Source organism: Lotus japonicus, chromosome 1 (genome assembly GCF_012489685.1).
Source record: "Lotus japonicus ecotype B-129 chromosome 1, LjGifu_v1.2".
NCBI classification, from domain to species: Eukaryota; Viridiplantae; Streptophyta; class Magnoliopsida; order Fabales; family Fabaceae; genus Lotus; species Lotus japonicus.
In genome coordinates this window covers 102,418,866-102,440,184 of record NC_080041.1, presented here as the reverse complement: position 1 = coordinate 102,440,184, position 21,319 = coordinate 102,418,866, and the positions used below count along the sequence as shown (strand labels likewise).

The 21,319-nt window shown below is 37.3% G+C and overlaps 3 protein-coding genes, 1 long non-coding RNA gene and 2 pseudogenes across 5 annotated transcripts; 3 read left to right on the top strand and 3 right to left on the bottom strand.

Annotated features, from left to right (window-relative positions):
• Positions 1-240: 240 nt before the first annotated feature.
• Positions 241-2,016, bottom strand: LOC130728550 (pentatricopeptide repeat-containing protein At1g74630-like). The gene has a single exon (XM_057580058.1). The coding sequence runs from the start codon at positions 1,903-1,905 to the stop codon at positions 448-450; it is 1,458 nt and encodes a 485-aa protein (XP_057436041.1). The 5' UTR covers positions 1,906-2,016; the 3' UTR covers positions 241-447.
• Positions 2,017-3,295: 1,279 nt separating this feature from the next.
• On the bottom strand, positions 3,296-5,905 carry LOC130728553 (transmembrane emp24 domain-containing protein p24delta7-like). Its single transcript, XM_057580062.1, has 4 exons — positions 5,512-5,905; positions 4,765-4,977; positions 4,546-4,622; positions 3,296-3,598 (listed from the first exon to the last, which is right to left on the bottom strand). Exons 1-4 carry the CDS (start codon positions 5,716-5,718, stop codon positions 3,454-3,456), a joined length of 642 nt encoding a protein of 213 aa, XP_057436045.1. The 5' UTR covers positions 5,719-5,905; the 3' UTR covers positions 3,296-3,453.
• Positions 5,906-6,553: 648 nt separating this feature from the next.
• Positions 6,554-9,297, top strand: LOC130728544 (putative pentatricopeptide repeat-containing protein At1g13800). Of its 2 annotated transcripts, none has more exons than XM_057580051.1 (2): positions 6,554-7,160; positions 7,230-9,297. In XM_057580051.1, the coding sequence occupies exons 1-2, from the start codon at positions 6,727-6,729 to the stop codon at positions 9,295-9,297; spliced, it is 2,502 nt and encodes an 833-aa protein (XP_057436034.1). In that variant the 5' UTR covers positions 6,554-6,726. The 2 variants fall into 2 exon arrangements, with proteins under 2 accessions (XP_057436034.1, XP_057436033.1); XM_057580050.1 differs by having other exon boundaries at positions 7,227-9,297.
• On the top strand, positions 9,242-12,576 carry LOC130728554 (40S ribosomal protein S7-like; annotated as a pseudogene).
• Positions 12,577-12,752: 176 nt separating this feature from the next.
• LOC130728542 (disease resistance protein RUN1-like) lies at positions 12,753-18,942 on the top strand (annotated as a pseudogene).
• A 302-nt stretch (positions 18,943-19,244) lies between these two features.
• On the bottom strand, positions 19,245-21,288 carry LOC130728556 (uncharacterized). The gene is made up of 4 exons (XR_009015703.1): positions 20,634-21,288; positions 20,188-20,230; positions 20,049-20,081; positions 19,245-19,956 (listed from the first exon to the last, which is right to left on the bottom strand). It is a non-coding gene; the product is annotated as an uncharacterized LOC130728556 (long non-coding RNA).
• Positions 21,289-21,319: the final 31 nt, after the last annotated feature.

Here is a 21,319-nt window from a genome sequence, read left to right as displayed (position 1 = left end):
AACCACATACTGAGAAATGGTAGATGCACTTATAGTTTAGAGTCAAATCCCAGCTTCCACTTGTGTAATCCTTCATTGAACAAAGCCATCAATTTTCATTTCCAAGAATAGTTAATGCGCTGTGAGATATTTAGAGATAGCACTGGTTCCTGAATCTTCAACAGTGCCCATGGCTTGACAGAAAATGGTGAAGAGTCTAAGAAATGATAGAATGTTTTGAACTTGGAGTAGAGCAGTCAATGAAAAAAGCTATTCAAGGTCATCTAACAATAATTTACACCAGAATGCTTGTTTTTTTGCTGCCTTGGATCAACAATAGAGTGGAAAAAAATCAAAGATATGGAAGATCCCTTAAGGACAACTTTGTACCATTGGCTTGTGGCAAAATCCAGCCTGCACTTAAGGCATCATATCGCCCTGAATAATCATTGCCGTCACGCTTAAACTTTATGCTTCCACCCAACTACAGCCAGGAGTTTTTCTTGCTCCCCTAGCTAACATGGCTTGCCTCATTTCTTCAGCTTCTACGGTCCTTCCTGCAGCAACATAGATATCTCGGAGGAGAATATAGTATCCCCCTTCATCTGGTTTCAACTCCAACAACTTCTTTATCACCCTTTCCCCCATGTCAACATCACCATGAATCCTGCAGGCTCCAAGCAATGCTCCCCAAATAATATCATTGCTTGGAATTGGCATGTTTGTAAGCAGATCATATGCCTCCTGCAATCTCCCTGAACGCCCCAACATATCCACCACGGCACCATAATGCTCAATCCTAGGTTCAACTTGATAGTCCCTTTTCATGCTCTCAAACAATTTAATCCCTTCATCAACCAGCCCCTTATGAGCATGTGCAACCAAAAGTGCCAGCATCGTTACCCAATCAGGCAAAACCCCAGAACCAATCATCCAATCAAACAACCTCAACGCATCATCGGCATACCCATGGTTCGCACACACCATCATCATCGAGTTCCACGTGATCAAGCTCTTCCTGCTCATGCCATGGAACACTTGCCAAGCCTGCTCCAAGCATCCCGACTTCCCATACATATCAATGAGAGCATTGCAAATCGCAGTCATCCACCCAAACCCATTCTCCTCCACAAACCTGTGCACCATCCTCCCAGTTTCCCCGTCCCCCAATTCCGCACAGGCCGATATCACACTCACCATGGTAACCTCATCCGGCCACACCCCAGCACCCCTCATCTCCCGAAACAACTCCAGCGCCTCTTGTGGCCGCTTTGCCTGCGCATACCCAGACAACATGCTAGTCCACGAAACCACATCCCTCTCCGGCATTTCATCAAACACCCTTCTTGCAATTTCCAGTTCACCAGCTCTCACGTGTGCCACAAGCAACCCCGACCAAGACACAACATCAACCTCCACACCCACTTTCAAAGCATCCTCAAACACCCTCCGAGCTAAAACGGCCATTCCCCCAACCGCATACAAATGTATCAACGCGTTCTGAACGTGCAGGTGGCGGCAAAACCCGAACTTCAAAACGGCGCCATGCGGGTCATGGACCAGAGGGGTGGTGGCAGCGCGTGACTTGAGCAAGAAGGCGAACGAATACTCATCCGGGGCGACACCATCTTGCCTCATGCGGTTGAAGAGGAAGGTGGAGAGGGAAGGGGAGGTGGAGTGGGAGTGAGCGCGGATGAGGGTGTTGTAGAAGAAGGCGGTTGGGTGGGTAATTTGTTCGAACATGCGGTGGGCGTAGTGTAAGTCGCCGAAGGGGGAGACGGCGGCGAAGCGGAGGAGCTTGCCGAGAACGACGGCGTGGTGGTGGAGGCAGGTGCGGAAGGCGTGAGCGTGGAGGAGTTTGAGGTGTCGCATGGAAGTGCACCTCTCTGCCATGTCTGCAAGTAATGCAACAGCGACGGTTCCCATTGTAGTGTACTCGTCGTCGTTGATTAGTTCTGAGTCACCATCGCTGAGAAATGGCGCGGACACCTTGGTTTCAAAGCTTGATTTCAAAGCTCAAGCCAAGTTTATAGTGTGTTTGGACCATAGTATACTTTGTAAATTTTGTCTATAAAACTATTAGTTGTTCACTTTAAGAAAAAAAAATAATAATAAAGTCGCTCAAGTGGTAGGAGTTGGGGGACATATAAGTTGGGTAGGGGGAGGTACAATGATCGATTCCTGGCGGGTGCAATTAATCTTTCCGATGTACCAAAAAAAAAGCAACGGGTGATTGGTTCAAGTGGTACATGTTTGATACCCTTTTAGCAAGGTCTCACTCCGAAGGAGAACACCTGACTCCAAAATAAAATGTAAATTGTGAAGTTGGTTCCTAAAAAAATTTACCGCTAGTAAGTTAGTTCTTGAACAAGGAAATATATTTGAAAGTCTCTAAAGTTGTGTTTGGATGGGGAATCTAATTTTAGAGTGTATTTAAAATCCTTCATATTAAAATACTTTGTTTGAGTATTTAGTATCTGGAATTTTCAAAAAGAAATGTTAGCGTATCTGGAATTTTCAAATAACTAGCATTTAAATGAGGTATTTTAATCAATGGAATATGAGGTCATTAGAATCACCTCAAATTGGATGGAATTGTGAGAATCTCTCGTCCCTCACTCGCTCGTCTCTAAACCATAAAATATGAGTCTTAAACCATAAAGTCAATGAAAAAACTTAAAATCCGGCCAGAACCCTAAAATTGACACTAAATCCGACCTGAGCCATAAAATCAATGGAAAAACTTAAAATCCAGCCAAAACCCTAAAATTGACACTAAACCCGACTCGAACTGTAAAATCAGCCGAAAAACCTAAAACTAACACAAAACCCGACTCAAACCCTAAAATTGGTTGAAAACCCTAAACCCGACCTTAACTATAAAATCAGTCGAAAAACCTAAATTGTCACTTAACCCGAGTTGAATCTTAAAATCGGTTGGAAAACCTAAAATTGGCCCTAAACTTGACTTGAACCCTAAAATCGACCCTAAGCCCGACCTCATATTTTATGGTTCAAGACTCATATCAGGTCGAGTTTATGTTCAATTTTAATGTTCAAGACTCATATTTTAAAGTTTAGAGACGAGTGAGTGAGAGACGAGGGTAATTTGAGGTGATTCTAATGACCTCATATTTCATTGATTAAAACACCCCATTTAAATTCCGGTCATTTGAGAAATTCAGAAATCAAATACCCAAACATGATATTTTCATACGTCTTCTTTGTACATGTCAATACCACCTTAACCGATTTTCCGTTAGCTTCTCCACGATAGGCGTCCCCTCAATATCTTCTCTTATCCGCTCATTGCATATGATGTATACTATAATTCTCATCAATGTAATCATCATTAAGAATTGCAAAAGAGAGAAACATAATCTAAATAGTGTATTTTAAATACATTAAGAACGAGCCCAGCAGCTAAAGTGAAAAGCCAAGCTAACCAAAGAATAAAATTTGTGTGAAAGGATCTTAGAGGAGCTTCTTCCTCTCAAAGAAGGCCTTCAAATGCCATAGCTGCAAACCAGCCACAGACAAGCAAACCAAAAGTGATAGGAAACTGAAGGTAAACATCTTGCTGTTTGTTGCTCTGTTCAGATCATGCATCTCTTCCTCCCTATATCAGTTAGTCACATGGAACAAAGGTCATCAAAGTTAAGCAAAACTCCATTATAAGAATGAACAAGAAAAAATTAGTCTCCATGACTGTCACATTCCTGAACCACACAAACTAACATGCAAGTAAAGAATTTAATTCATAGAGCAAGAGCACAGGGGAGATGGATGTCGGTCGCATGTAAGATGGGATTTTTTTCACACCAACACATTGAATGATTAGCTTTATGGCATGTTAAAGGAAGGTCACAGAATAATCTTTTATACCATGGATCAACAAACTAGTGCACTGTGCACATTTGTTTCAAAACCTTATTGTTTGTGCTTGGAATTTATGTAATCACAAGGTTTTTCAGTGAATATATGAAAATTCTGGGAGGGGCATGCCCATAGACATACTCAAATAGATCCATCTCTGAAAAAATATTCCAATTTCCTCTGAGCCAAGGACAGTATGAACACAAACCCATTGAATGATTAGCTTTATGACATGTTAAAGGAAGATCACAGAATAATCTGTTATACCATAGGATTAACAAACTTGTGCCACATTTGTTTTAGAACCTCATTGTTGGTGTGTGACATTGTAATCACATGGATTTTCAGTGAGTATATGAAAAATGATGGGAGGGACATGCCTGTAGACATACTCAGAGAGATCCACCTCTGAAAAAATACTCCAATTTCCTCTGAGCCAATAACATATAATGTTTCATATTTATTGCACTTAAAAGAAATTTTGAATGATCCTAATAATTCAAAGATACCAATATCGATACTAAATTCATGTTTGGATATTCTTCTATTATTGATTCCAAAGCCAAAATTAGTCATAGAACTAAGTTTCCAAATTGATTATGATGAAAGTAAAGATGACCCAAACATGCTATAAATCAAAGTTGCCAACGGTATTGGTAGACTAGTAGGCAGAAGTCAGGGTATTTATACCTTCCACGAAGATAAAACATCTCATCATGAATGGATGTGACAGTGCCATACAACTTCTTTAACTCAAATTCCATTGCCTGAGATGGAAATAAACAACACTTCAGAAAACACATAAGACCAGATAATTAGATCTATAAATCAGAAATTCTTTTAACACATGAATGCTAGTATGCTATTGCTTAGTAAAAAACATTGTACTTTTGTACTACTCATACTTACTTCAAGTTGCCCTTTCTTGGCAACCTTATCCCACTCCCTGGCAGCCACCCCAGATCTCCATTCAAAATCAATTATCACAGTTAATACGGGATCATGATCGGGCGCCATAGAAAAACAAGCTGTGTAGTCACCGGCCTCAGCTGCAGTAAATGCAAAATTACCAGATTCCACACGATCTGAAAAGTGATAATTGTTCCCATAAGGTGAACGCACCTGGAAACTAATGACATTATGCAAAGCTAATACATGGCCAAAAGAACATGTTCTTTAGCATGAAAGACTTGTTTTTTCAAAGATCAAAACAAATATGATTAAGTGCATGTATGAAATTCATTCTACCATTGATTCTAAAACTAAATTTAATTCTGGGCGGAAGAACCGCGAGTTACATCTACGGGCCTAATTTTTTGAGGAAATAGAAGTTGATTTGAACATGCTATAACTGAAACATCAACAATATATCTATTATTACTATAAAAAAAATAACTTTCTATATATTTTTTATAACTATGGCATTGCTAATGCCAAAAAATATGAGCCAGTTCAGAAAATTCTAAAGTGAAAAGCAAAAAAAGTGTATAACAATTTAGAAATCTTATTGATCTTGTTCTTCTAAATTTTCTACCTTAATTCATAATTACAAGAGAAGATAATTAATATAGAAAGGAGAACTCAAATTTCTATATTTGAAATTGAAAGGTTCCAATACAAAGCTAGGATTTCATGATTGAATCATGATGAGCATACCCTGAGAGTGATCTTGTGAGAATCAGGAACTGGGTACCCTTCACTGGGACTAACAACATAGTATTTGCCAACGGTTAAGGCGTTGCTCTTGATGTCCTCATTGATGCACTTGGGTTGATTTGATTTCAATTCGAACCGCATTGAATCCACAAAGCTACACATCAATGCAGGGGAAACAAGAAGGAGGAAGAGAATCTGATTGGACATTTGGGCAATGGAAACTTTTCAATTTGGCCAAATTGGGATTTGAGGGTAACAAAAGAAGATTATTCTAAGGTTTGCATGGGAATGAAGAAGGAAATGACCGTGGAAACAATGCAACAAGCTACAACAACTGCTGCAAACTCAAAATGCAGAAATGCATAACTAATGGTTAACTACCAAAGAAGTGGTTAACTACCATGGTTCTCTTTCAAATGAGAATTTTCTTAACCTTTTTTAATTATATTTTTCTTCCTTTTTATTATGTGGTTCAAGAGAAATGCAAAACAATTATGATTAGTTTGAAATGACTCTCAACCAAGTTTCTTCCACTTTTTTCTGCAACCAAATATTTATTAAAATTTGCTAATAACTAGAGTTTTTACCCAAGGTTGAGTGAGAGTTAAGTGTTAGATAATGTTTGTCAATTATCTCAAAATATATTAAGTGCATTACAAAATAATATATAAATGCAATAACTTTCGATATGGAGAAAAATATGGCATTACTATGTATAACATTGATCACATTACAATGAAACTCATTATGTGTAGTGTGCGTAGTAAACCACTAAACATATTTTACATAGTGCCCAAGTATAAGTATTTAAAGTCACAATGACCACATCATAATGAGTCACCCTGGTCCCTCGGCCCCTCCTAAAAGAAGCTTTCAACTTCCGACTTCGATTAACGTTTAAGTTAACGCAACGGAAAAGCAAACACAACCTACATTTTGTTGAAAACCACATCCCACATTTAACAAAGATACTGAAAAAAAAAATGTGAACCAAACCCGTGAAAAAAAAAAAGCCCTATTATATATACACGAATTTGTTTGAAAAAATGATGACATCGATCATCATTCATCAGTTGCAAGTTACAACCTAACTACAATGCTCACTTCTCAACCTAAGTTATAACCAAACCTAGTTTTTGTCAATAGTGGATTATTGTCTTTTTACTCCGCCGTGAAACACCCAGAACCACCGTGCACGTTGTTGGTTGAGCATCCATGCGGCTTCTTCCTCTGTTCCAATCACTCCCCAAAACCACTCACTACTCCTTGAGGTTTGCATCAACTGCACTTGCCCACGTTGATTCACCATCTTTCTCAGACACCCCACCTCGTGTCCCTGAGCTTCACAAGGACACCTCCAACGTGCTCCAAACGCTTCACCGTCTGCACAACCGCCCTTCTCTTGCTCTTTCCTTCTTCACTCAGCTCAAGCAACAGGGGGTGTTCCCTCACACCACTTCAACCTACGCCGCCATTATCAGGATCTTGTGCTACTGGGGATTGGACAGGAGGTTGGATTCTGTCTTCCTTGACCTCATTGCACTTTCCAAACAAGACCCATCATTTGAAATCCATGACTTGTTTGAAGAGCTTTTGGAGGGGGATGAGGGTGTTGATAGGAAACCCCACTTGCTCAGAGCATTTGATTGGTATGTTAAATCTTGTGTCAGTCTTAACATGTTTGAAGAGGCTTATGATTTCTTGTTTCTAACTAGGAGGCGTGGGATTCTGCCTAGTATTTGGACTTGTAACTTTCTCATCAACCGGTTGGTTGATCATAATGAAGTGGAGAGGGCTTTGGCCATTTATAAGCAGCTCAAGAGGCTTGGTTTGAGCCCCAACAATTACACCTATGCCATTGTTGTCAAGGGACTGTGTAGGAAAGGTTACTTGGAAGAGGCGGAGCACATGTTAAAAGAAATGGATGAAGCTGGGGTGAATCTTGATTCCCATTGTTGTGCAGCTTTAATTGAGGGCATTTGCAATCATTGTAGTTCTGATTTGGGATATGAAGCGCTCCAAAAATTCAGAATGATGAATGCCCCTATAGAGGATCATGCCTACGCCGCTGTTATTCGTGGGTTTTGTAATGAAATGAAATTAGATGAAGCGGAGATTGTTGTTTTGGACATGGAAAGCCAGGGATTGGTTCCTGACGTGCGTATTTATTCTGCATTGATCTATGGATATTGTAAGAATCGTAATCTACACAAAGTTTCAGAGTTATGTAGTCAAATGACTTCAAAGGGTATAAAAACAAATTGTGTAGTTGCTAGCTACATCCTTCAATGTCTTGTTGAGATGGGCAAGACCTCAGAAGTGGTAGATATGTTTAAAAGATTGAAAGAATCAGGTATGTTTCTCGATGGGGTAGCTTATAATATTGTGTTTGATGCTTTATGTAGATTAGGCAAAGTGGACGATGCAATAGAAATGCTGGAAGAGATGAGAGTGAAGAACATCGATTTAGATGTTAAACACTACACAACCCTTATTAAGGGGTATTGCCTTCAGAATAAGCTCTTAGATGCCTCGGATATGTTTAGTGAAATGATAAAAAAAGGTTTTGCACCTGATATTGTCACATATAATGTACTAGCTGCTGGGTTGTCTAGAAATGGCTGTGCTTGTGTGGCAATTGACAATTTGAAAGCTATGGAAGAACAAGGAGTGAAGCCAAACTCAACTACACACAAGTTGATCATTGAAGGTTTATGTTCAGAAGGCAAGGTTGGAGAAGCTGAGACATACGTTAACATTCTAGAAGATAATGGATTTAAACCTGATATTGTGATATATAATGTACTAGTTGCTGGGTTGTCTAAAAATGGCCATGCTTGTGGGGCAATTGGCAAATTGGATGATATGGAGAAACAAGGTGTGAAGCCTAACTCAACTACACACAAGTTGATCATTGAAGGTTTATGTTCAGAAGGCAAGGTTGTAGAAGCTGAGGCATATTTTAACCGTCTGGAAGATAAAGGTGTGGAAATCTATTCTGCGATGGTGAATGGCTATTGTGAAGCATACCTTGTCGAAAAATCGTATGAACTTTTCCTTGAGCTGTCAGACCATGGGGATATTGCAAAAGAAGATTCTTGTTTCAAGCTACTTAGTAACCTCTGTTTGGCAGGTCACATTGACAAAGCTATGAAGTTGCTGGACAAAATGTTGTCATTTAAGGTGGAACCTAGCAAAATAATGTATTCTAAAGTATTAGCTGCTTTGTGCCAGGCTGGGGATATAAAACAGGCTTGCTCTTTGTTTGATTTTTTGGTTCGGAGAGGATCTACTCCTGATGTTCAAATGTACACAATTATGATAAATAGTTTATGTAGGATGAATTACTTGAAAGAGGCCCATGACCTCTTCCAGGATATGAAGAGGAGAGGGATCAAACCTGATGTCATTGCCTACACAGTCTTACTTGATGGGAGCTTTAAAAATGGAGCGACATCGGATGTTCTCACCATCTGGGGTGATATGAAGCAAATGGAAACAAGTCCAGATGTTATTTGTTACACTGTTTTGATTGATGGACTCATAAAGACAGATGACTGTGTAGATGCAATTAACCTATATGAAGACATGATTCACAATGGACTAGAACCAGATACGGTAACATACACTGCTATGATTTCTCTCTTCTGTAAAAGAGGTCTCGTGAAGGAAGCTTCTGAATTGCTTGATGAAATGTCTTCAAAGGGAATGACACCAAGTTCGCATATCATCTCAGCTGTAAATCGCAGTATTCAAAAAGCTAGAAAGGTGCCATTTCATGAGTAGGTTGTCAGCTCAGACTGTCAGTGCTTGGATCTATCTCAAGTTCTAAAATCTATCTGGTCAATATCAATACTCAATACCTGAAGGTGAAACATAATCTTACGTGCTATTGACTAATTTACTAAGACTTACTACTGAATCATTGTTTTTTAAGTATTACACTGAAAGGCTTTGTTGGATTCTACAGATTGGAAAGAGAAGAGCTATGCAGTTTGCAGATTGATTACCAGGATGTATTTGTATTTAGGTATGGAATCTGCCTTATACTGATTTAAATTATGTGATATTGTGAAATTATTTTACTGGACTAAAAAAAGACTTTAATGTAAATATTTCTTGCAATAATAACTCTTTCTGTATTTTTAATATTGCATTATTAAGTCACTCCGTGATTTTGTTATTTCAATTTCCTTTAATATCTGTGAACACTACAGTGGTTAAGCTTCTTTGCTACTGTACATTTACTGTTCCTATTAAGGGTTTTATCCTATGAGGTCCTGCTCTATTTTGTTTTATTACCCACGTTTGCTTCAACGAAAAAATTGAGGCTTTGGTGTGCCCATGAAGCAACTATCATATCTTCCAATTAAATAGTTTATGTGAACCATCCCGTCGGCCACACACTTGCTGGAAGAATTTATTGTTTCAGTTACCCATTTTTCCTTTGAACTTTTTTGTTTTCAGACTCCCTTTTAAGTGGAAATGGAGTGGATAGAAAAGAGAGAGAAAAAGTCAGAGATGTGATAAGTGATATGATTGAATGAGAAGAAATAAATAAATTGAAAGTAAATGTATAAATAAAAATGGATAGTATGCATAAATTTATTTTTATGCATAAAAGTTAAAATAAATTTATGCATACTATCCATTTTTATTTTTACAAATATTTATAAACTGGCAAAGTTTTTTGCTTGTTTATAACCTGTAATAGCTAATTACAAAATGTTGTTTGTTATTCATCATCTTGGTTTTGGTAAGTGGTGCTTTCAAGCCATGCGAATTCACTTTTACTTTGTGGTTTACTTTATGTGTTGGCATTAATAGGTGATTATTTTTATTGCTGCAGGTATCTATTTCAAAATCATTTGGATATGGTGGACACTCCCACAACTCTGGTTTCAATTTCTGCACTCAGGCGCTGCTTGGCGAGCTTGTCCCCACTTTATGGTGAGCACGAGTCATCAGTCATCACTAAGCCTACTCATATTATTTGAGTCCATGATTCGTAAATGTAGTACGCATGTGCATGTAGAGTTAATTGTGATTTGACAGCTAATTTGATATCCATTTTAAGTTTTTAATGTACAACTTTTTGAGTAATTTCTATAAAACTCCAGTTAAAAACAACAGCGGAAAGGCTTAATTTAACAATAAAATCAAGATCGAATAGTTTCTATGTAACTCTATTTACAAACTAAAATCTTATCATTTTTACTTTTTCTTTATAAAAAAATTAGAATTATACAAAAGTGGGGAATCCGTATTCTTGTTATGCACTCACAAGTTCTGTTCTTTGTCAGCAGTTTGTGAAGATGTACACATCAAGGAAGAAAATCTACAAGGGTAAGGATGCTGATCCTACTGAGTTTGAAGAGTTAGTCGAGCAGGTGTTGTTTGAATGTTGTTGTGGATGCAGTTGCTGATTGCACTTTTTGCCAATGTGTAAGTGTTTTTGATTGAGTTTTGTTGTTGCAGCTTACAGGGACTTTTTGATCTGGAAGATACCTATCAGGAGCTTAAAAGTATTTGAAGGATCTATAAATCAATTCAGCAGTGTAAGGATGAGTATTACATGCTTCTCTGTGTGTGTGTGAAGGGTCATGAATTTTCTGTCTGTATTGTGACTTGTGTTTTTACTGATTCGCTGACAAATTGATGTTTGCGGGAACCGCAAGGCTGTTGTTATTCATGTCCCCAGGTTGAGAAAATCTTTCAGTAAGATTCGTGTTAGACTGTTAGACTTGTCAGTGACCTTGAGAAGAAGTTTAGTGGCAAGGTAAATTTAGTTTAATTTATTTCTGTTGTGTAGACTAAGTAGTTAATTTGTTTTCATTGACATTTTTTGTTAGTTTGAATTCATTACAGAAGAGTGCTAACAACTCACTCTTTTAGAGACACATTTATATTTTGAAAAGTCAACACATTTCTACCTCAAAAAAATGTATTGACTTTTAAAAAAATGAACCGAACACAGTGAGTGTGTTGGAGTGTATCTTTAAAAGAGTGTGCTACTAGCATTTCTCTTCATTTGATATTGTTAATTCTCCTTCTATTGGCCATTCTGATGTAATAATTGCATGAGAGGCAGCATTCTATAATTTCAGAAATGTTTTATCATGCCTGAGGGAAGTGCTTTGGTGTAACCTCCTGGTAATGAAATAGTAGAGTTATATCCACAAACCAAATACAGGATTACTTCAACTAGTTGAGAGTGTAATTTATTTATTACATGCAGGCTATATTAACTTAGTTATTCCTCTGTCCTGAGGAATTTCTTTGTGACCCTTCCGAACTAGCTCTTACTAAGTATTTGCCCCTCAGTAAGTAGAATTGTTGAACAATCTCATTTTGATTATTCTTTACTTTCGAGTTGCTTTATTTTTCATTTTGTCACTGACCTGTTTAAATCATATTAAACTTGTAGGATGTAATTTTGATTGCCACCCGGAGGATATTGAGGCCACCAATGAAGGGTTTTATTGTTCAACGTCCCTGCACGCAAACCCTTAGAGCTGTTTATGAAGCAATGCTGGAGGATATCGTGTTGTCTGCTGAGATTGTTGGGAAGCGTGTGAGGTACCGAGTTGATGGATCCAAGATTATGAAGGTAGAGCTGTTGTTTCCTATCAACTTCTAAAGCTTTCTTATAAGATAAAACGCCTCTTTACCATGTCAATGTATGTACATGTTTGTATTGGAAATGAATTCCCTTGGTAAAATGTGTGTGAAAGTTGTCATTTTTGCCTTTGAAACTTGCAAATTGATTACCTTTGCACAAGTTTTTATTCATTCATTCAGAATTGTATCTTTGTACTCCTGTCGATAGATTTTCTTGAACCCAAAGGAACGAAAAAGCACCGAATACAAAGTTGAAGACTTTTGCCGCAGTATACAGGAGGCTATCCGGCAAAGATGTTGTGTTTGAGCATCCCATCACAGATGCTTAGTTTCATTTCCTTTGCCAGCTTTCAATTTGTTCTAGAGTTGCATATTGTGTATGCTGGTTAAAATTTGTCCGAATAATTTCCTTTCATGCTGGTTTTTTTATCCTGGTTTCTTAAAGTACAAGGGACTCGTTTCATCAATGTAGGATGAGTTTTAATTTTCTTATAAATTTCAGGTTCTTTTCGCAAAACTGAAAGATAATTCACAAAATGAAAAACAGATTAAAAGCTTAGTTCATAGCCAACCTGATATAGACATACCTTCCAAAATTAAATCAATGTAATGCTAAACCCTTCCCAAAATATATGAAAAAATATTAAAGCGTAATTCAGTTCTTACTTTATTATGTGCTTATCTATTCACAGTTTCACTTCATTTATATCTGACTTCCTATCTATCTTTCACTTCTCTTTCAATTATATCACGAATTACATTGTGAGAACAAAATCCCTTATGTGTAGTCCATTGGTATTATTCACTAAGGTAAATGGTGATGATATGATCTGCTTGATTTCATATATAGATTCTATACAAAGCGTGTTTTTCAGAATTTTCCATGGAAAACATTCATCTGCGAAAGCTTGATTTTCATGGAAAACATTCATCTTTAAATTGTTAGTACGTTTTAAGAGATTTTTCAACAAGAAAATGAGGGAATAGTGTGATGTGAAAGGTTGAACGCTTAGTAGGTCAAAAAGTTTAATCATGACGCGGAAAGCAATAATATCAATTATCAAAGGATGGATAATATAGATGAGAAGTCAACATATACTGCCAAAAAAGGCATAGCAATTAGCAACCAGCCAGAGCCCAGGAGAAAAGATATCTTGATTCCAGTACTGTTGTTAGCGAGTTCAAGTTCTGCTGCTGCTGCTGCTATTGTTATGGCAGCTTCTTCTTCATCTCCTCCTGCAAAGTATGATGTGTTTTTGAGCTTCCGAGGGAAAGACATGCGTGACAACTTTACCAGTCATCTTTATGCTCAACTTTGCAGGAAAAACATCAATGCGTTCATAGATTACAAATTAGACGTCAGATCTCACCTGAACTCTACAAAGCAATTCAAGAATCCACGATTTACGTCATCATTTTCTCTGAAAACTATGCTTCTTCCTCGTGGTGTTTGAATGAACTTGTGAAGATTTGTGAATGCAAGAAGATATATCATGATCAAAGGCATGTGATACCTATTTTCTACAAGGTGGAACCAGCAACTGTTAGGCATCAGAAGAAAGGGAGCTATGCAGATGCGTTTGTTAAGCATGAAAAGCGCTTTCCAGAGGAAGTAATACAGAGCTGGAAGGATGCACTAGCCGAAGCAGCTGATCTCTCCGGTTGGGATTCAAATGCGACCAGGTGACCAACTTTTGGGTTGTAATTTCCACCTTCAATCATGTTTTCTTTTTCTTCTTTTTTTTAATGTGTTTTTGGTACATTTTTTTAAGGGTAGTACTAGTGGATTTGCCACCCTATCCACATAATTCTTGATTGTTGCTTCATATTAACTCCTATGTACAGTAGAATGGAAGACTAATGCTTTTGTTCCTTTTATATGTTCCAGACCAGAATCCAAGCTTATTGATGGTATTGTGGAAGATATTTTAACAAAATTGGATCGTTCTTTCTCAAGTGATCATACTCAAGGAATGGTTGGAATTGAAGAGCATATTTCACAAATCCAGCCCTTGTTGCAACTTGAATCAGTGGGCGATGTTCGGATCATAGGAATTTGGGGCATGGGAGGAATAGGTAAAACTACGCTGGCTAAGGCACTACATAAGAAACTGGCGACCCAATTCAGTTCCACTAGCTTGATTGAGAATGCTCAACAAGAAATAGAAAGAGTTGGAACATCTATTCTACGTAAAACATACTTATCCGAGCTTTTAGATGAAGTCTATACATCACGTTTATTAGATGAAATGCTCAAACGGGCAAGGGTTCTTGTTATTCATGATGACATGAAAGATTCGAGTCAAGTTCAAGAATTAATTGGAGGGCGTGAAAACTTCGGCCCGAGCAGTAGAATCATTGTGACTAGCAGAGACTTGCAGGTGCTTAAGAATGCTGATGCTGATGAAATATATGAAGTCAAGGAGATGAATTTCCAAGATTCTCTACAACTCTTCAGTATAAATGCCTTTAAACCAAACTACCGTGTACAAGTTGATGCACGCTTGGTAGAAAAGGTATTAAAATATGCTAAAGGGGTTCCATTAGCTCTCAAAGTTTTAGGCAATTTGCTTTACGGTAGAGCAGAACAAGTATGGAAAAGTCAGTTGGAAAAGCTGGAAAAGCTTCCCGGTCCTCAGATTTTCAATGTGTTGAGATTAAGTTATGATGGGCTGGATGATGAACAGAAGGACATATTTCTTGACATAGCTTGCTTCTGTGCAATCCGTCGTGTGTTATATGTTGAAGTAGTGGAAATGCTAGATGGTTGTGGTTTCTCTATTGACATTGGAATGGATGTTCTCAGAGATAGGGGCCTTCTATCTATTTCTGAAGATTATATCGAGATGCATGATCTAATCCGGGAAATGGGAGTAGAAAACAATGTGTCAATGATCCTGGAAAACGCAGTCGTTTATGGAAACATGAAGAAATTTATCACGTTTTAAGAAAGAACAAGGTATATTCTTTTGCACCTCATGTCCCACTTGATAACTCATATAGTCTCACAGATTTCTTCCTGTCAGACTATAAAGCATTGAGCAGTTGTTAAATTTCATACAACTACACTTGAACACATCCTTTCATGTTTATTTATCTCTAATTTCTTGCATTTACTTCCAGGGGACTGATGAAGTCCAGTGTATATTCCTCGACATGTGCAAAATAAAAAAAGATCAACTGCAATCTGAAGTTTTCAAAAGCATGCCTAATCTGAGAATGCTTTATTTCCATAGGAATTTTTTTAAAGGGGAATGTCTACCAAATGAGATCCTTCCTGCATTGCTTGAAAGTCTTCCGGATGGTTTAAAAGTTCTTCATTGGGAAGACTTTCCTCTAAGATCTTTGCCGCTCAAATTTTTTCCAGAAAATCTTGTTAAACTTTATATGCATGATAGTCATCTTGAACAACTTTGGTGGGGCAATAAGGTATTTCAAGCTTTATGTTGAATTGCTTTATTTTATTTCTGGAGATATAATTTAATGCTCTAAATTAATTCTTCATACTTTGTATAATATTATAGTGCCCTTGTTCATTATGTGAATTATATATTAGGGTTTGCATACTTTTATTGTCACCTAATCATTTAGTTTTTACACCAGGAATTACCAAATTTGAAAATCATTGATCTTAGTTATTCTTCTTCCTTGATTGGAATATCAAGCCTTTCTAAGTCCCTATGTATTGAAGAAATAATTCTCGTTGGTTGTGTATCCCTTACAAGCCTTCCAAGCGACATGTGCAAGTTAAAATTGTTAAGAAGACTTGATCTGTGTGGTTGCTCGAAATTGAAAAAAATCCCTGATATCAAGGACACAGTGGAAAATTTAGTGGAACTAAACTTGCGCAATTGCTCAAGACTTGAGATGATTCCCTCTTCAATTGGAAGACTCACCAAGTTAGACATTATCCACTGCCAATCACTTAAAACTTTTCCAAGCAGCATTTTCAAATCGTTCACAGAACTTGATTTATCTGGTTTCTCAAAGCTAAATACTTTCCCAGAGATCTTGGAGCCTTCAGAAAGTTGTGCTTACATTAACTTAACAGAAACAGCAATTAAAGAACTGCCTTCATCATTGGACTGTTTGGTGGGACTTCAAAAATTGTATCTGGACCGGTGCCGTGATCTTGAATCACTTCCAAATAGCATAGGTAGTATAACTTTCTCTATGTGCTTTTCTTTGTTAACATTTTCCAAATAGTAAATTAACAGAAATCCCTAGTGACATAGGTCGCTTGTCATCATTAAGGAAATTGTCACTGCAAGATACTGGAATCGTGAACCTTCCGGATAGTATTGCTCATCTTTCAACCTTGGAATCACTTGATGTGAGTCATTGCAGAAAGCTTAAATGTATCCCACAACTTCCACCATTTCTTAAGGAGTTATTTGCACTTGATTGCCCATCCATTAGAAGAGTGATGCCAAATTCAAGGTTTAAACACCGGTATGATTCTAAAGAAGGTACCTTCGAATTTCATTTCACCAATAATGAAGAAAAGGATCATCAAAGTGCTCACAGTGATGCTCTGGCCGATGCAAGACTTAGGATCAGTGAGGATGCATATAGGTTTGTGTTCTACTGCTTTCCAGGGCGGGCAGTTCCTGATTGGTTCCCTTATCGTTGCCAGGGAAATTCAGTTACTGTGGATAAAGATTCTCTAAATTGGCACAATGATAATAGGCTCATTGGTTTTGCTATGTGTGTCGTTTTGCGACTTGAAAATATGAATCATTTACAATATAGATTTGATGATTTTAGATGCAGATCAACATTTGAATATGATGGCTGCACACACATCCTTCCCAATGATGACCAGCTAAATGACTCTTTCTATAGGAGTGGTCAACGGATGGGACATGTGATGCAAGACCACACATTCCTATGGAAATATAAGTTAATGGACTCTACAAGAATAGACAAAGGCAACTTTCATGCCCTCAGCTTCAGTTTTGGGATAGGCCATTTTGGCGGGTTCGGCCATCCGTGGGTAGATTTTGAACCATGGTTCCTGGTGAAAGAGTGCGGAATACGCCCTCTTTATGCCAAAGAGAAAGATGATATTGGTGGCCTTGTTGACTCTATCAGCGTTTTGAGAGTTTCAAATAATGACTTTGCAGAATGTAGTGGTGGGAGGAGGCATTGTCTGAGGTGAAACATGCCTATATATTATATGGTTTAGCTGTGCAACTTTGATATACTCACACAAACTTTCTCTTCCATATCATTTTCACTCACTTTTTCTTCTCATATCTCTATTATTTTCCTATCACAACTCATATCATATCTCTCATTCCTCTCTCTTCTATTCATGTCTCTCTCTCTCTCTTGTTGGTTTACTGTAGGTGGAATTGGTTTGAATGAAGTTTTTCCTTAGCTGTGAACCACGATCATATGCCATTACTTTATACCAGTTAAAAAATCAACGGACGAGATTGTGCAGAGGTTACTTGAAAAATCAGGTGTTTATTTGCTTTATTTTTCATATAAGTTTCTAGCTATGCTTTTCTTTACATGGCATTGGTATATTAGATTGGTGATCTATCATAGCATTTGATCTGTTGTCAGTCTCATTATGCAAAGTGTTGTTCTAATTGTTTTTACATGGGAAATGTTCCTGGGACTGGGGTATGATTTTTGCATTAGAATTTCTCTCAATTACCTTATGTTCTCTAGACTTCTCCGGCTTCTTCAACAGCCAAAAAGCCTAATTTAACACTTCAAGTCCAGATCGAATAATTTCCAGGTAACTCTATTTAAAAACTAAAAAGCTATCATTTTTTACTTATTATTTAAAAAAAAAATTGGTTTATGCAAATGGGGAATCCTTATTCTTGGAATGCACTCACAAGTTCTGTTATTTGACAGCAGTTTGTGAAGATGTAAACATCAAGAAAGAAAATCCACAGGGGTTCAATAAGGATGCTGAGCCTACTGAGTTTGAAGAGTCAGTTTGGCAGGTGTTGTTTTGAATGTTGCTGTGGATGCAGTTGCTGATTGCACTTTTTTCCAATGTATAAATGTTTTTGTTTGTTTTAATTTTGTTGTTGCAGGCATTGTTTGATCTGGAAAATACCTATTGGAGCTCAAAAGTGATTTAAAAGATCCATACATCAATTCAGCAGTGTAAGAATGAGTATTACATTCTTCTTTGTTTGTGAAGGGCCATGAGTTTTCTGTCTGTCTTCTGACTTGTGTTTTTATTACTGATCTGCAGACAAATTGATATTTGTGGGAACCGCAAGGCTGTTGTTATCTGTTAGAAGTCCCACATTGGCTAGAGATAAGGCCAATCAAGTGTTTATAAGGGTTGTGCAAACCTCAACTCTTGAGCTAGCTTTTGTGGTTGAGTATAGGCCTCCTAATTTCTAATATGGTATCAGAGCCTATCCTAGATCCATTTGTTGTGTGGAGACCTCCCATATTTGGGCCACCCGTTGTTGTTCCCACGTTCCAGTCTGTTCAAATCCTGGACGTGAGGGGGTGTGTTAGAAGTCCCACATTGGCTAGAGATAAGGCCAATCAAGTGTTTATAAGGGTTGTGCAAACCTCAACTCTTGAGCTAGCTTTTGTGGTTGAGTATAGGCCTCCTAATTTCTAATATTATCCATGTCCCTCATAGATTGAGGGAAGCTTTCAGGAAGTTTCATGTTAGGCTTGTTAGGGAGCTTGAGAAAAAGTTTAGTGGAAAGGCAAGTTCAGTCTAATTTATTTCTGTCATGTAGACTTACCTTTAATTTTGCTTTCACTGACATTGTTTTTTGTTAATTTGAAATTTCAATACATTTGATGATACTTTGTTCATGCTCCTCCTTGCATTGGTCATTCTGATGTGATTATTTCCTGTGAGGAACTGAGGATAATTTGTCAAATCTTTTATCATACCTTCGTTTTTTGGTTTTCTGTTAGATTTACTTAAAAGTTAAAAGTACTTGTGAGAATTGAAATCCTGTTGAATGTTCTTTTAACCATTGCTAACAGGAATTCAAATACACAGTAATCAAGAGGAAGTGTTTTGGTGTAAACGAAATAGAGGAGAGCTATATGACTTATATATCCACAAACCACAATACATGGTTGCTTCAACTTGTGGGAAGAGTGCAATTTAATTATTACATGTTGGCATGAACATGATAGTCTCTGTTATTCCTCTGTCCAGAGAAATTTTTATGTGACCTTTTCGTAATTATTTGCCCCTCACTATGAATTCTTGTTGAACAATCTCTTCTCTATTATTCTTTACTTTTGACAATTGAGCAAACACAATGATAGTAAGTATTGGTTCTTCAATGTTGCAGTTCATAAGATTTCCACATGATGCAAAACTTCTCCGGCTTCTTCAATGTTGCAGTTTAGAAGATTTCCCCGTTTCGACCAAATATCTTTTTGTTTTAATGATTTTTGGGACAATTTCTTAGAGCAACAAAACACTTGAAAGATGGAGCAGTTGCAATTTGTTACTGAACAAGTATAGATAATAGTGAAGAGTCAGAAGCTTTGTAATGACAAGATCACAACACCTAGATACACAGCTCCACAAAGAAAGGAAAATGATATTAAACCCCTGCAAGTAGAGAGTTAAAGATCTGTTGAAACAAACAAAGCTACTTGAAGTCACCTTTTCTTATCAGTTCAGAAAAGTAAAAAAAGTAAAAAAGTATGTTAGCAGAAACAATGAAGTAAATTCCTTCAAATAACATATCCTCACCAAGTAACACCCCATCCAATCCCAGTACAAGGACAAGGGCATACTTCTGCAAAATTTTCTGCATCACTGGAATGTACTCTCCGGGATATTAATCAGATCAACATTAATATCTGCATTTTCATGCGACAGGGATCTTACTATTTCATACAAGGAAGGTGCATGCAACAACAAATCAAATTGATTCCATATTTCAATGACATACCAGATACTGAACAATTTAAGCTGTTCATTACACCTGCATTTTGATTTAAGAAACAAAGTTAATGATTTTAAATGAAAATTGTCTAATTTCATCAACTTTTGCCAGGGGTTTTACACAAAAGCAGCATCAAGTATTTTACCTATGAGCAATATAATGTAGCGCAGAATCCGAACTTTGGTTCTCTTGAAGAATTCATATGACACCAAGGAAAATATAAGACATGGTAAGAAACATGGTCCATTATGTGCAACTCATTCAAAACTTAAATTCGAAGGCTCATACCAATACAAAGTCCTCCAAGAGTCTAAGTACATGAAAATGATCAACAATAAAAACTAGGTATAATATAATGCAGATATAGTATACATGATTAATATCAGCTCAGAAAATGCACATATGTTCCACACAAATGCAATGTGGGTGGCATATAATTAACATGATATCATTGCATCGATGAATCTTCATTTCACAAAGATGCTTTAAACCTGTTTAATCTGTTTCTAAATTTTCATTCTCTATAGACAACAATTCTGGTACACACTCCTGGATAGTATCCCTATTTCTCCTCCTAGTCAGCTTACTCACCTGGTTTGGTACCCACCACAAGGCTCTCTTATTAAGCTGAACATTGATGGTTGCTTTCGCCCAATTAGCAACTTGATGGGTGCTTGTTGTGGCATCATTCACAATTCCTCCTATGATTGGGTAACAGATTTTTCACCTTCTTTTCATGGGACTTGCCCTCTTTATGCCGAGTTTTTGGCTTTGGAGCATGAGTTGTTGTTGGCTTGGGACCTAGGACACCTCCGAGTCTTCTATGTAAGAAATTCCTTTGATGTCATTCATCTACTTGAGGCTCATACCATATCTCCATTTTTTATGTCTTAGAAGAAGTTATTTCAATTGCTTTTTGCTATGAAGTATCTCCTTTATGCACTTTCGCGTGAGGTAACTCTTGTGCTAATTTTTTAGCTGCTTTGGAATTTGCGACGGTAATATAATTTCCTTCATAGATTCCCCTAACCTCAAAAATCTATTGTCATTGATTATTGTACCAAAAAACATTATTTTATGTCAAGTACCAAAAAGACATTGACTATTAACAAAAGAAAAAAAAAACAAAAATGGTTAACTACATTTTTTGTTTCTATAAAATAAGTGAATCTTGATTTTATTCTTTCGTCGGTGTAAAGTTAAAAAATTATGAAATGAAAACAACATAGTTTTAGTGCTCATTGTAGTCTGAGTCCCAGCCACTTTACCATGTGTCT

Coding starts and splice junctions, on each gene's coding strand:
- LOC130728550 (XM_057580058.1), bottom strand. CDS start 1,905: ATGGGAACCGTCGCTGTTGCATTACTTGCAGACATGGCAGAGAGGTGC.
- LOC130728553 (XM_057580062.1), bottom strand. CDS start 5,718: ATGTCCAATCAGATTCTCTTCCTCCTTCTTGTTTCCCCTGCATTGATG. Junction 4,978..5,511: donor CTCACAAGATCACTCTCAGG/GTATGCTCATCA, acceptor ATTAGTTTCCAG/GTGCGTTCACCTTATGGGAA. Junction 4,623..4,764: donor CCAAGAAAGGGCAACTTGAA/GTAAGTATGAGT, acceptor TTTCCATCTCAG/GCAATGGAATTTGAGTTAAA.
- LOC130728544 (XM_057580050.1), top strand. CDS start 6,727: ATGCGGCTTCTTCCTCTGTTCCAATCACTCCCCAAAACCACTCACTAC. Junction 7,161..7,226: donor TTGCTCAGAGCATTTGATTG/GTATGTTAAATC, acceptor GTTTCTAACTAG/GAGGCGTGGGATTCTGCCTA.